Consider the following 15,019-nt stretch of genomic DNA (forward strand, 5'->3'; position numbering starts at 1 on the left):
ATCCTGTGTGTTGCTGGCCTTCGGGACGCCGTTCACTTCAGATTTCCCCACCAGTGTCTCAGGTAAAAATCAACAAAGGGAAACAAACTGATCGGCTTCTAAAAGAGAACTCAGGATGAACATAATTTGGTGTTTAAACTAATTTAAGCCTGCTGGTTTAATTAAACATGTCTTGAAACTTATCGGCATTATATGTGAAACTTTTATTCTACCAAGATTTACTGAAGGTCAGATGAGTTCATGATCTCTGTTGCAGTTTTTCGTTTGTTTGTTTATTTTCTAAGGTTTATTTGTTTGACAGAGACAGAGAGCATGAGCAGGGGGAGCAGGAGGCAGAGGAAAAGACAGACTACCCACTGAGCAGGGATCCCATGAGGGACTCAGTCCCAGGACCTCAGCATCACGACCTGAGCCAAAGGTGGTCCCTTAACCGACTGAGCCACCAGGCATCCTAAAATGAATGGATTTTAAAGGTACACTAGTAGAAGATTGAAATTCTGCTTTCTCTCAGTTCAGAAGACTAAGTTTTCGTAAATTGTTGGTCTACTCTTGAAAATGGAAATGAATTTGTTTTTTCTTTATCTGCCCAGGAAAACCAGTTTCTCTATTTTGTCTTTTCCGGTCTTTGATTACTAAAAACTTCTCAGTATTAAAGGAGCTAACTTTGCTCACAGCTATATGACCCTACGAGACTTACGTCATTTTGGTCAAATATGTAATTAAGTTTTGGGCTTTATAATGATCTGTAATTCTACTCAGGTATGTGCTTTATAGCTGAGTTGTTTTTTTTTTTTAAACAAACTTCCCCAAGGTTTAAATCATAAACGAAGTCTTTTTGACCAATTAAGCTTGTTTATTTGGTATCCGAAGTTACCTGGAAAACACCAGCAAACAGTAATAAGCCTCGGGTTATGTTGTTTGGATAAATCTAGCTATTCTGGAGATGATATACAATTCCTAAAGTTGTAATAGGTTTTGTTAATTATGTCATCACTTAACACTGTAATTACTAAAATGTTTCATGTCCAGGGTGCCTGGGTGGCTTAGTTGGTTAATTGTCTGCCTCTGGCTCAGGTCATGATCCCAGGCTTATAGGATGGAGTCCTTCATGGGCTCCTTGCTCAGTTGGGAGCCTGCCTCTTCCTCCCTCTCTGCCCCTCCCCCATCATTGCTCTCTCTATCCCAAATACATAAACAAAACCTTTAAAAAAAGTAACCTGAACAAGAATTAGTAACATGGGACTAAATGAACTAAGAAAAGGATGATAGTTTTGTGACTCTTGTTTAAAACATGGCCGGTTCTCTAATGTTTGGTCTTGTAGATTAAAAATACTTTCTCTTAAGAAAACTATGGCTCCAGAAATGTAATAAAATATACGTTTGTAAACAAATTGAAGGAGTTTACTTTTCTATCAGAACCCTCTGAAATTCAAAAGGTCTCTCAATATTCTTTCTTCCATGGTAATTATACTCATGTGCGAAAGTTCAATAAGATTCTGGTCTCCTGGGCTCTTGGGTGGCTCAGTCATTAAGCATTTGCCTTCAGCCCAGGTCATGATCCCAGGGTCCTGGGATTGAGCCCTGCACTGGGCTCCTCCGTGAGAAGCCTGCTTCTCCTTCTCCCACTCCATCTGCTTGTGTTCCTTCTCTCTCTGTTTCTCTCTCTCTGTCAAATAAATAAATAAAATCTTTTAAAAAAACCCTTTGTTATAATTGGACTTGTTTCGCAAACAAATTATTCTTGATTAAGCGATCTCTACAAATGAGGGTTATTATAGAGAGAAGTTATATTTCAATAATCCACCTTTGCAGATGTTCATTCTAGTTCTGATTGTCTTTAAAAGTTGTGTGTGGAGAGCCTCAGTGGCTCCGTGGGTTGAGCCTCTGCCTTCAGCTCGGGTCATGATCTCAGGTCCTGGGATCGAGCCCGGCATAGGGCTCTCTGCTCAGCGGGGAGCCTGCTTCCCCCTCTCTGCCTGCTGCTCTGCCTACTTGTGATCTCTGTCAAATAAATAAATAAAATCTTAAAAAGAATAGTGTGTGCCTAAGCTAGGCAACTTGATGTAAACTTCGGAGTAATGGACACAATAGCTTTGGCAGCCTCTTTGGTGGGTCTCCAGGACTCTGGTAGGACTACCACATAAAATAAACAAAACAGCATGTTTACCCAGCAGGACTCGAAATGATTCTTCCCAGGTGCTAAATGCACTTAACCGAAAATTACCTGAGGTCAGAGAGGGACTTCTCTAAAGCCAGACCACTGTTGATTATCTCCTATTACTCCACCATTTTGGATGTGAGGCGTTTCTTTGCATGTGTTGTTTCAGCATGGCGCTTACTCTTGCAGGGAGTCCTTTTTAATAGGGGACATTTGTGATCAGTTAAATAACATCAAGATATCACTGTTCTGTTCAATGGAATTGGTAAATGAGGCTCCTACCTAGGAGATCTGATCTCTTGAGCTTGACATTTCTTTTATGCTTATTCTTTTGCATGTGTGATATGTGGATCATCTGTTGTCTGTTATGACTCCCTGCACTCCAGAGGCATTCTGTGGGCCCCTAGACCAAACCCCGGATAGATTCCAACTGCATACAGCACACTGCCCCATTTTGGCAGGAAGCAGCCAGAGCCCTCATCATCCTATCCCCTAAGGGCAGTTAAGGATTCTATTCTATTCTATTCTATTCCAAAGGAATGAGTGAATAGGAAAGGGTTAAGGTATAGACAGGGAAGGTAGGGGATCCCTGGCTGGGCTCTGAAACTATTCTTGGCAGGCAGAGGTGCTAAGACAGAGTGAACAAGAGAGAACAGAATAGACCAGAACACCTGGCCCCCGGGGTGTTAGGGAGTAATATTCTTTGGTTGCTACAGTGTGATCACGAAAAATGACTCAACCTCAAAAAAAAAAAAAAAAAAAAGGAAGTCATTAAGGGTGTTGTCAATAGTCCTTGATCAAACCAAATGAACACAAGTATCTCAAGGTCATGAGCTGCCTTGTCAAGTTTTCAATAAAAGACCAGTCCTGACAACCCTCAGTGGAAACCCATTTGGGACCCCCTCATTCTAGAGATCTTTTCCTGTCCTTTCTGGTCTCACCTTCACTTAAAAAACTTTCACTCTGTTCACCCTTTTCTATCTGCAAGATTCATTCTTCAACTCCGGGAGACAACATCCCTGCAATCCTACATTACTATTGTAATGAACCTTACCCTTAGAAGACCGTGGACTTAACGCATGTTGTGTGTGTTCTGACTGCTCCACTGGCCTGCCTCTCCCCATCTCTCTCCCTCCCCTTGGGCCTCCCTAGCCCCCGAGACACAATAATGTTGAAATTGGGCTCATTAATATCCCGACAAGGCCTCTCAGTGTTCAAGTGAAAGGAAGTCTGAGAAACCAGCTGAGGGTTTTAGAGGGGAGAAGGGTGGGAGGGTGGGTGAGCCTGGTGGTGGGTATAAAAGGAGGGCACGTATTGCTTGGAGCACTGGGTGTGGTGCATATCAGTGAATCTTGAAACAATGAAAAAACGATACTATCACAGTCAAGAGGAGCCCAAGAAAACAGGATGACCACGTGTAATGCGGTATCCTGGATGGGATCTGGGGACAGGAAAGGGATGTTAGGTTCAAAATTAAGGATATCTGAATAACCTACAAAGTGTTTAAAAAAAAAAAAAAAGGAAGTTAGAGTCACACATCTCTCACTTTAAATCAAAAGCCGGAAATGATGATACTTACTGAGAAAGGAATGTTGAGAGTGGAGACAGGCCAAAAGATGGGCCTCTTGCGACAGTTGGTGAAGTTGTGAATGCCACGGAAAGTTCTTGAAGCAAATGAAAAGTGCTATTCTGGGGAACACATGGACAATAAGAAAGGGAAACACCCTTATTGCTGATGTGGAGAAAATTTAATGGTCTGGATGGAAGATCAAAGCAGCCCCAATATTCCCTTGAGCCAAAGCCTCATCCAGAGCAAGGCCCTGACTCTCCTCCATTCTCTGATGGCTGAGAGAGGTGTGAGGGCTGCAGAGGACAATTCTGAAGCTAGCAGAGATTGGTTCATGAGGTTTAAGGAACAAGGTCATCTCCATAACTTAGAAGTTGCAAGGTGGTGTGCGCAAAATGAAACTGTTCTTCTTTTTTGTGTTTTTTTTTCCTCCAGTTTTTTGGTCCCGCTATGTTGTTGCAAAATTCTTCTATGGATTCCAGATGTCTTCCAGAGATGTTTTTGTTTGTGGATAGCTGTGTATTTGTTGATTGTCACCAGGGGGACGGAGGCTGGGTCTCTTCTGCCACCCTCTCGGTGATACCACGTCTCTGGATCTGGGAGTTATTTCTGTATCTCTTGTATTTGCACATAGAAGGTTACATAGAAAATAAAATAAAATAACTTTTTAAAGTTCATAATCTTCTGTGGGTCTCTCTTGCAAGCGCCTAGCATTATGGAAACAAATCAACTGATGTATTTCTATTAAATGGACAATAGGCAATTTGGGCTATGGTGTGGAGATAGAACAGCTAATATTTATCTGCAAGTTCTTCCAACTTTTCTTTTCTGAGGATTAATAGAGACATAGCAGAGAGAGACGCACTGGCTGATCAACAGGTACGCACCGGCTGATCAACAGGAAAAGATACATTTAAGGAAGAGATCCAGATGTCCTCTGACAGATCCCGGAGATGCTGTCTGATATGGAGAAGGTATGTATCTATCCTTTGAGGGCTCTTGATGGCTTTGAGTCCTCTGTATCTCATTGTTGTTCCATGAAATACAGAGTACTGTGGCCTTTTTTTTTTTTAAGAAAAGACTCTGCTTGTATTTTTTAATAAGATTTTGTTTATGACACAGAGAGAGAGAGAGAGTACAAGACAGGCAGACGGGTAGAGGGAGAGGGAGAAGCAGACTCCCCAAAAAGCAGGGAGCCTGATGTGGGGCTCAATTCCAGGACCGTGGGATCATGATCTGTGCCAAAGGTAGATGCTTAACCTACTGAGCCACCCAGGCATCCCTCTGCTTACATTTTCACTTACTTGTTTTTTACTTATTCATGCATCTCATCAAACCTGAAGGGAAAAACCTGCCTGGGCACCCAGATGTATTACTTAGACTTCTTCTCTCCATCGTGGGGTAATATTACCTTGACTCTGACCACACAACTTCATATCTGAGCACAAGCAAGTTTACGGATATTCCTCCAGCTCTTTCCCTGACACCATGGCCATGCTTTTGACCACCCCATGGCACCAGGCAAGCCCACTAAGCTCCATCCATGAGTCCTTCTTCTCCTCCCCATCAACATGCTTTCAGAGTCTCATGTCTCATCTGTGACCAATTCATGCACATTTTTGCATTGTCTTAGAACTTGCAGTAAATGAATCGGACCAAAGATTCAGCTACTATTCCCACAGGCCAGGGAATAAGGAGGATCACTGGAGTGAGTTACTTTCTCTGGGAACACAATGTTTTCTAGCTTGGGTACTAAGTAATATTACCCTTCTATGATTACTCATCACGAGGATTTGGGTTATATCCTTATTTAAAAGTTGGAAAATGGATACTTAATCCAGAGAGTGAAGCCACAATTTTGTCCCGAGTGTAAGTTCTAAGAAATGGCTTTGCCAGCCTGTGGATTTCTTTTTTAAGATTTTATTTATTTATTTGACAGAGAGAGATCACGAATAGGCAGAGAGGCAGGCAGAGAGGGGGGGGGAAGCAGGCTCCCTGCTGAGCAGAGAGCCCAATGTGGGGCTCTATCCCTGGACCCTGAGAGCATGACCTGAGCCAAAGGCAGAGGCTTTAACCCACTGAGCCACCCAGGCCCCCAGCCTGTGGATTCTTGTCTCTTTGGTCTCTGTAGTCAGGACCAAATCACACTAAAAGCTGTTGCTTTGGGGGAAGTATAATTCATCCAGTGTTGTGCAATTTTGTAAAAGTTCCCTCCTGTTTAGGACCAGTGAAGGATGGCATGAGAGTCAGGGACTTCTCACACTGCCTACATTACTAGTATGTGGTATCGTTATACAAGTTATGTACGGGTCTGTAGCCAGTCTTCGCAGGTATTACATATAGATGTGATGGACATGAAAGGTTGAGAGTCAAGTGAGGCATGTCCCCCGAGATGACATCACTGTCTGCTGTGCCAGGACAGAGGAAGGGTTAACAGTGTGAAGGAAGTGGATCCCGGGGCCAACATCAGAGAATGCCTCTCTGAAGATGGAACATCCAATTTGAGCTACTTCCTCTCCATCACAGCGAAGAGACCGTCCCATCACCAAGTTCCTTGCGCACAACCAAATTAAACCCCCCTTGTGTCTTCCCAGGCTGTGCAGGTGCTGCTGCTTTGGAAGCACAGAGGAGTCATCCCCAGTGCCCCAGGACAAGTCAGGAAATGTGAGGATGTTCAGGCCCTGTTCTCGGACCCAATATTTTCATCCAGAGTATAGGTAAGGGACACCATATTCAGTGGGGAAAAGTGAAAAACTACGGATCTTGTCCCTCTGTCTCATAGAGATTCATGAAAAGCAAAGACATTTAGATTATTTGTGTAAAAATCAGTGTATTTCTTCCTTTTCATCATTATAACTTTTTTTGAGATAGTTTAAGACTCATGGAAAATAGCAAAAACAGTAAAAAACAGTAAGAACTGTATAATAGGAACAAAAAGTACACTCAGTTTCCCAAATGATAATATCTTTTATCACAATAGTCATTGTCAAAATCAGGAAATGTACATGATCCAGTACTATTCATTCAGATACAGACTCTGTCTCAAGGTGATATTTGAGAGGCTGGAAAATGCTGCTGATGAACACAAGAATTCCTCAGTCACTTCATCCATCCACCCCTTCTCAAAGATCCCCTTTATTTGGTTGAACCAATGCTAGATACTGCAGTGCCAGTCTCTAGTCAACTGGCTGGAGCATATGATGAAGGTCAAAGCCATCAACAGAACTCTTGCCATGAGAGACATATTTCATAACTATTTGTGGTGTTTGGGTACTTGTGGTACCACAAACAGTATTTGGTCATTTGTGGTATTTGGGCACTTGAACGAGTGGCAATCTGATTTTCAAATTTAATTACTTAAAATTTAAGTTAGTTTTTAAAAAATATTTTATTTATTTGTGAGAGAAACACACACATAAGCAGGGGATGTGGCAGGCAGAGGGAGAAGCAGGTTCCCCACTGAGCAAGGAGGCGGACTGGGGACTCAATCCCAGGGCACTGAGATCATGACCAGAGCCAAATGTAGATGCTTAGCCAACTGAATCCCCCAGGTGTCCCAAAATTTAAGTTTAAATTGGCACATGAGACTACTGGCTATCATGTTAGCCAGTGCAGGTGCTGGCCCAAAGGGCGCTCTCTGGCTCCTAACCCCAGTCTTGATCTCAGCAGCCAAAGGAGACCAGAGAACAGTTCTCAAGCACGAAGAAGAAATCACCTAGCTTAGGGCTTTCCAGTTCCATATCTGGATGAGGATCCCCAGTGGAAGAAGAAAACAAGCCTGATATCCATCGTTTCCTTCCCTCTTAGCATCCTCATGTGTCCCTCACCACATGGAGACCGGAGGTAGAAGAGGAGCCTTAGTACTACGTGGGTTCTTACAACACATACATAATCTCACTGATGTCCTGGAATTTTAATCACAATAGAGTCCCATTCTCTTGGACACAGTGATGGATGAAGGCAGAATGTAGGCTAGGAATCTTCTCCTTACAATTCTCAACAAGGTCACTTAGATCAATGGCCTATCATGAAACAAAACCTTACAACAAGTACTAGAATTTGAGAATTGCCTGGGTTCTGCTTCCCCGGTATGGAGAGAGCAATGTGGAGTGGGACACAGAGACACAGCTGAATCAGTTATCAAGAGGGTGAGATGGAGTCATGGGGACTTGAGAGAAGGTTTTCCTAAAGATGAAACATGGGGTCTAGGGCTTTTAATGACATAAAGTCATGCTACAGAGATTGTCCTGTCACCAGACTGCCATGCTGTATTCATAACGTAAGTTCCTTCTGTTTTCCAGTGAATGTTATGATGAATCAACATACACTGGTTTTGAGACATGGGACAAGGACGTCCGGCTTTATCTTTCCTCAGATTATGAAGAAGTGATACCAGGAGAGCCAACACCACATGGGGCTGTTACTGAATCTCTGTCTTGGGAGGGAGCTGTTTTCAAGTAAGAGAAATGATTTCCAAGTAAAGGGAATGATGGTGGTATTGGATTCCCTTCCTCGATACCACAGGGGCACAGAGAATCAGGGGATTTGGGTCATTGATACAGGAATCAGGGGAAGAATGAAAGAGCTTATCCAGTCTTACCAACAAACCCAGAAATTTCTGAAGGCGGACAACCCCCTCTTCCTTCAGGAGGGCGTCTTGAGAAGCTGCACCCAGAAAGGCAGCAACTATTGCAAAGATCACTGTGTTGTTGGCTGAGCTGGGAATGAAGTCAAGTAACCAGCTCAGTGCCTGGGAAACTGACTGCTGATGAGGAGAAAGGATGGGCTGGGGTTGTGAAGGGGCATGCTGGAAAATGTTCAGGGAAAGGGGAGAGCCTTTGGTGGTAGCGTTTGCCAATTTCTGTGGGGTGACTACTTCCATCAGGCGGATTTCAAACTACCAACATGCTGTCCCTGAACAGGACGTTGGAAATAGGTGTGCAGTAGCCCAACTACAGAGTATTTTCACCACTCAGATACCATAGATGGAAATAACTTCAAGAGAGCAGAGTATGGTGGTGTCTTGCTGAACCGGTCAGTGGAGCACGCAATTTGTGATCTTGGGACCCTGAGTTCAAGCCGGACTTGGGTGTGGAGATTACAAGAAAATGAATAACTAGACTTAAAAACAAAAGAGCAGAGAGTATAGTAAGAGATAGTAAAATAGTTAGAAAGTCCTAAGCTTTCAGCATTTATTAACTTTGTTTGTAATATAGGTCTATTTAAATGAAAATTTTATATAATTTTTAATAACCATGTTTAACAATCTACCCACAGAGTTCCTGGTAAAGGTAAGAGTCAGATCCCATGACATGGGATGGGCTGGCTCCCGCTCACCAGTGGCTCCCTCCTACCTCCTAAATCCCAGCCTCAGCCACCCACTGGAACCCAGGGTGCAAAAGCACTGTAAGAGAGCAGAAGGCGGGGCACCTGGGTGGCTCAGTGGGTTAAAGCCTCTGCCTTTGGCTCAGGTCATGATTCCAGGGTCCTGGGATGGAGCCCCACATCGGACTCTCTACTCAGCCGGGAGTCTGCTTCCCCCCACCCCCCTCTGCCTGTCTCACTGCCTACTTGTGATCTCTGTCTGTCAAATAAATAAAGTCTTAAAAAAAGAGAGAGAGAGAGAGAACAGAAGGCAGTGTATTTCCTCTCAGTGTTTCCCATGGAACTGACATTCCCACTGTTGGTGGGAATGCAAGTTGCAGTGTTTTGTAGCCTCAGACAAACCACAAGACTTAAGAGGGCAGGTCAAGGTTCTCTCCCATGACTTGCCCAAACCCTTTTGAGAAAAGAGCTACAAATTCTTTCTTTTAACTCCGTTTCTCTGAATATGCATTTTTATTAGCCTTAGTCTATGTATAGTTTCTCTGTGAATCCCCTTCATGCTGAAATGAACAGATACATCAAGGAATTTATGAGGAATTCATGGATCAAAGATTATACATATAGAGCAAGAAATAAAGAGAATCTAAGAAAACATCAGTGAAAATAGATGACATTTCATGATCCCATGGCATCGATCATGCAATAACTACTGTACCCCCAGAAATCAGTGCTTCTGTCCTCTTTCTATTTTTTTATTTTTATTTTTTCAGCGTAACAGTATTCATTGTTTTTTGCACCACACCCAGTGCTCCATGCAATCTGTGCCCTCTCCAATACCCACCACCTGGTTCCCCCAACCTCCCACCCCCCGTCCCCTCAAACCCCTCAGATTGTTTTTCAGAGTCCATAGTCTCTCATGATTCACCTCCCCTTCCAATTTCCCTCAACTCCCTTCTCCTCTCCATCTCCCCTTGTCCTCCATACTATTTGTTATGCTTCACAAATAAGTGAAACATATGATAATTGACTCTCTCTGCTTGACTGATTTCACTCAGCATAATCTCTTCCAGTCCCGTCCATGTTGCTACAAAAGTTCTCCATCTCCCCTTGTCCTCCATACATTTGTTATGCTTCACAAATAAGTGAAACCATATGATAATTGACTCTCTCTGCTTGACTGATTTCACTGAGCATAATCTCTTCCAGTCCCATCCATGTTGCTACAAAAGTTGGGTATTCATCCTTTCTGATGGAGGCATAACATTCCATAGTGTATATGGACCACATCTTCCTTATCCATTCATCCGTTGAAGGGCATCTTGGTTCTTTCCACAGTTTGGCGACCATGGCCATTGCTGCTATAAACATTGGGGTACAGATGGCCCTTCTTTTCACTCTTCGATATCAGCCACAGCAACTTCTTTCAAGATATGTCTCCAAAGGCAAAGGAAACAAAAGCAAAGTTGAACTTTTGGGACTTCATCAGGATCAAAAGCTTCTGCACAGCAAAGGAAACAGTCAACAAAACAAAGAGACAACCCACGGAATGGGAGAAGATATTTGCAAACGACAGTACAGACAAAAGGTTGATATCCAGGATCTATAAAGAACTCCTCAAACTCAACACACACAAAACAGACAATCATATTAAAAAAATGGGCAGAAGATATGAACAGACACTTCTCCAATGAAGACATACAAATGGCTATCAGACACATGAAAAAATGTTCATCATCACTAGCCATCAGGGAGATTCAAATTAAAACCATGTTGAGATACCACCTTACACCAGTTAGAATGGCCAAAATTAGCAAGACAGGAAACAACATGTATTGGAGGGGATGTGGAGAAAGGGGAGCCCTCTTCCACTGTTGGTGGGAATGCAAGTTGCAGTGTTGGTGGGAATGCAATACAGTGTGGAGATTCCTCAAGAAATTAAAAATAGAGCTTCCCTATGATCCTGCAATTGCACTACTGGGTATTTACCCCAAAGATACAGATGTGGTGAAAAGAAGGGCCATCTGTACCCCAATGTTTATAGCAGCAATGGCCATGGTCGCCAAACTGTGGAAAGAACCAAGATGCCCTTCAACGTCCTCTTTCATCATACCCCTTCTTAGGAACTAGGACTCTTGCCCTGTGATTCCCCTGGTCTTGATTTGTTCCACCTTTACAACTCCCCAAGACAGAGATTGGATAGAGTTGGTTGTCCTCATCTAGAAAATACCACCTGCCTTACGGCAGATTTGTCCCAACCAGGTACCAGCTTCATGAACCGCTAGCTCTCCCTATGGATCATGATTATCAAATTTGGCTACACATTAGAATTATTTGAGAAGTTTTAAAAGTAATGATGCCGAGGTCCCATCTCTAGTCCCCTGATTTCATTGGTCTGGGCAGCGACCCATGTATTGGGGCATGGTTAAAGCTTCCCAGGTACAGTTGAGTTTGGGAACCACTGCTATGGGGGCAATATTCTACCCATGAGTCAATTGCTAATTCAGTGTTTTTGTTCCAGCAGTGATAGGATATCTGTCAGAGCCATTTATGTATGCATGTATGTATGTATGTATGTATTTAATTTTAGATTTATTTCTTTTACCAAATGCCCCCAAATATTTATTTGACTAAATTCTATTTCATGCATGAGCACAATGACCTTCCCTGTTTATTAGACTCCAGCAGTTAAAAAACACAAACAAACAAACAAACAAAATAATTTAAAAAAACAGGCATCCTAATCCAGAACAGTTCAAATGCCAAGGGTGAGGACAGTTTAGTTTAAATGTAAGATAAATACATATTTTTTTAAAAGGCCTGTGTCTCTCTGGCCTTATCAACTCTCAGTTCTGATCACTAAATATAAACAAATTTTCCAAAAATCACTTCTTTGCTTCTTCAAGCTCTTCAATGCTGTCATTATCTATATCTGCAATTGCAGGGTCATAGGGAAGTTCTATTTTTAATTTCTTGAGGAATCTCCACACTATATCTGGCCACTTTTTCCTTCTCCTCCTCCTCTTCCTCTTCTCATCTTTTTCTTCTTTTTAAAGATTTTTATTTAGCTGAAAAAAAGAGATTTTTGTTTAGTTGAGAGAGAGAGCACAGAGGGAGAATGAGATGGAGAAGCAGGCTTCCCACTGAGCAGGGAGCTTGATGAGGGCTTGATCCCAGGACCCAGAAATCATAACCCGAGCCGAAGGCAGATGCATAACTGACTGAGCCCCCCAGGTGCCCCTATTTCATTTATTTATTTGAGAGAGAGAGTAGGATCAGGTTGAGGGACAGAGGGAGAGAATCTCAAACAGACTCCAAGCTGAGAGTGGAACCCAGATTGGGGCTCCAGCTCACAACCCTGAGATCGTGACCTGAACCAACATTGAGTCAGATGCTCAACAGACTGAGCCACCCATGCACCACTCTCTTTGCTTCTTTAAGATCAGTTTTGAAAGTCACAAGGCCATTGTGACTCCTGTTACAGCTTCTTCCTCGCTCTAGGAATTTGGGCGATCCTAAACTTTTGTTATACCTTCTTCTTTGTTTGTTTTGTTTGACTCCTTCCATATCTTTTCTGCCTTTTCTTCTCTTCCTCTTCCCCTCCTCTGCCTTGACCCTCACTAAGTGAAGCTTCTTGTTTCTGTGAATTTTCTGCAGTAAGTTTTGCAAACTCTTTTGGAACATTCTTCTCTAAGTGCTGTCTGCATTTAGCAACTTCGGGCAAATACACTCAGTTCACACTGTTGGTAGTGAACAGACTGCACGGTACAGGACTCGGGGTGGGTAGCGTGCCTCTAACTTGCCCTCAGGTATAGTCCCTCAGATCTCCTTGGCGATGATGCCCACCAGATTCAGAAATCCAAGCAGTCATCTCCCAAACCCAGATGGGAGCCCAGTTACCTGCTGCTTCTGCTTTTTGTACTACCGCCAGCTGAAGTGACACACATCCAGTCAGGGCAACTTAAACAAGAAAAGTTAGGTGTGACCACTTTGGATGCTGGTTTAATAGGAGAAGACATAGAATGGCCAAGCCACATTTGATCTGAGAGATCCCCTTGGTTCTACTCTTCCTATATCTGGTTAAGAAACCTCACTTTGTCCAAGTCATCTTGTTTTTGAGAGTCTAATGGACTGTCCAGCAGAACTTTCTGTGATGATGGAAATGTTCTCTTCTGCATCAGCCAGTATGGTAGCCATTTGCCACAGGCAGGTATTAAACACTTGAAAGTGGATAGTACAGCTGAGGAGCTGGATTTTAACTTAATTTAGTTGAATTTAATTTAATTGAAAGTCTTAATGGCCCCTCCTGGCTAGTGGCCATTGTTTGGGAAAAAGAGCTTAGTTATTAATCACATCCCCTTCCTTTCATTCAGTGAATTGATTTATTTGTTATTTTTAAAGATTTTATTTTTAAATAATCTTCCAACACCCAACATGGGACTCAAACTCGTGTCCTTAAGATCAAGAGTCACGTGCTCCACTGACTGAGCCAGTCAGGCACCCCTTGTGAACTGATTTCTAATCATTTCCTTATTTTTGACACTCAAGGGCCCCAGGCAGCAGTGGATCAGAAAACCAGGAATCTGCACAGATACTAGAATCAGGTAATTGTCTAATATAGAATGAAGCGAGAGATGTGTAGGGGGCTGATGGAAATGTCCTGTGGTCTCCAGGTTGTGAGGGGAAAGACTCTCCCAGCTGGATGACGGAAACGCTCAGGGAGCCAGGGTATGGTCTGGGTGTCTCAGGTTGGATTGTGGGTAACACCAGGGTGAAGGGATGTGCCTTTGCCCCTTCAGCTTTTGTGCTTGTTCCTTTTATGGACTTGCATTTCCCCTGCCAACATTAGGCATTAGCTGCGCCTTGGGAGCATGTAGAAATTTAGTTGCTGTGGTTCCTGCCTGAGGTGAATATTGTCCCCCCACCAAAGCCATGCAGCCTGGCTACCTTTTTAAATTGGGGGGTGCAGTTTCAATAGTAACCAAGAACATTCTTGTGTCTTTCTTTGTCTGGATTCAAAGAACAACGCCTCTTTTCTTCCCCCTCATACCCGTCTCTCTGATGTCTGGGTTCCCAACAGGACATGTGCAATTCACAGGACACCTTCAGATCATGCCTTTTCTAGCAATCCACATCTGACACATGCAATGTATATTTTTCAGAAGATACTTTCTTGGAAGAGGAGACACTAGTGCCCCTCCAGGCTCCTAAACTTTGTTCTGGGGTTGAACCAGCTTGTCATAATTATCGGTTTCTCGGACCTGAAGGAAAGGTGGATATTGAGTTCATTGATAAGAGTGCAAGCAAATACAGGTAAGAATTGAAGATGTTGATTGTTTCGAGAGAATTCTCATATAAAGGAAATACATGCTCTGTGATATTTACACGTATACACCTACTATACACCTACGTGATAGGGTACGTGATCTATCTCTTAAGACATCAGAAATTTTGTCAATATTCTCTGTATTCTAGGCACCGAGTCAGTATTTTCTACCTATGTAGAATACAGAGAAATTGGGGGCCAGAGAGCTTCATTAACTCCCCAGAGTTTTCAGTTGTGGTGAAAGTCACAGATGGGTCTTGAACCCCTATCCACCCCAAACTTCACATTCCTCTGTACTTTTATTCTCTAAATCAAAGTCCTGGTCTTCTCCCAGCATGACTATCACTCTGGCTCCTTTCAGCGTCCACTTCCCCATGGCTGGCTTCTATCTGTGGCCAGCGACACGCCTCGGATTCTTGGTAACAGCCGCGGTGACCGTGAGGATAGCGTTGGATTCTTGGAGTCTACACATGAAGTTACAGCAGGAGGAGCAGTGGATGGTGGCAGGCCCACTGTTTGATATCTCCGTGGAGCCCCAGGGGGTCATTGCTGAAATCCACCTCCCTCACATCATCTCCCTGCCAGGTAAGGAGGGGAGAGGGGGCCGTGGGGATGGTGGGATCATTGTCTGATGGCCTTTGCGGTT

At 43.3% G+C, this 15,019-nt stretch overlaps 1 protein-coding gene across 1 annotated transcript in view; it reads left to right on the forward strand.

The window, feature by feature from the left end:
• LOC122911884 (caspase recruitment domain-containing protein 8-like) overlaps nucleotides 1-15,019 on the forward strand; it is a 24,713-nt gene continuing 9,694 nt past the window's right edge. The window contains exons 1-7 of the mRNA XM_044256994.1: nucleotides 1-62; nucleotides 4,559-4,699; nucleotides 6,320-6,442; nucleotides 8,027-8,182; nucleotides 13,596-13,651; nucleotides 14,210-14,360; nucleotides 14,735-14,958. Of these exons, the coding sequence (XP_044112929.1) occupies nucleotides 4,656-4,699; nucleotides 6,320-6,442; nucleotides 8,027-8,182; nucleotides 13,596-13,651; nucleotides 14,210-14,360; nucleotides 14,735-14,958 (754 nt within the window). The 5' untranslated portion in view covers nucleotides 1-62; nucleotides 4,559-4,655. The remainder of the gene's footprint in view (nucleotides 63-4,558; nucleotides 4,700-6,319; nucleotides 6,443-8,026; nucleotides 8,183-13,595; nucleotides 13,652-14,209; nucleotides 14,361-14,734; nucleotides 14,959-15,019) is intronic.

Source organism: Neovison vison, chromosome 7, assembly GCF_020171115.1.
Source record: "Neovison vison isolate M4711 chromosome 7, ASM_NN_V1, whole genome shotgun sequence".
Lineage (NCBI taxonomy): Eukaryota > Metazoa > Chordata > Mammalia > Carnivora > Mustelidae > Neogale > Neogale vison.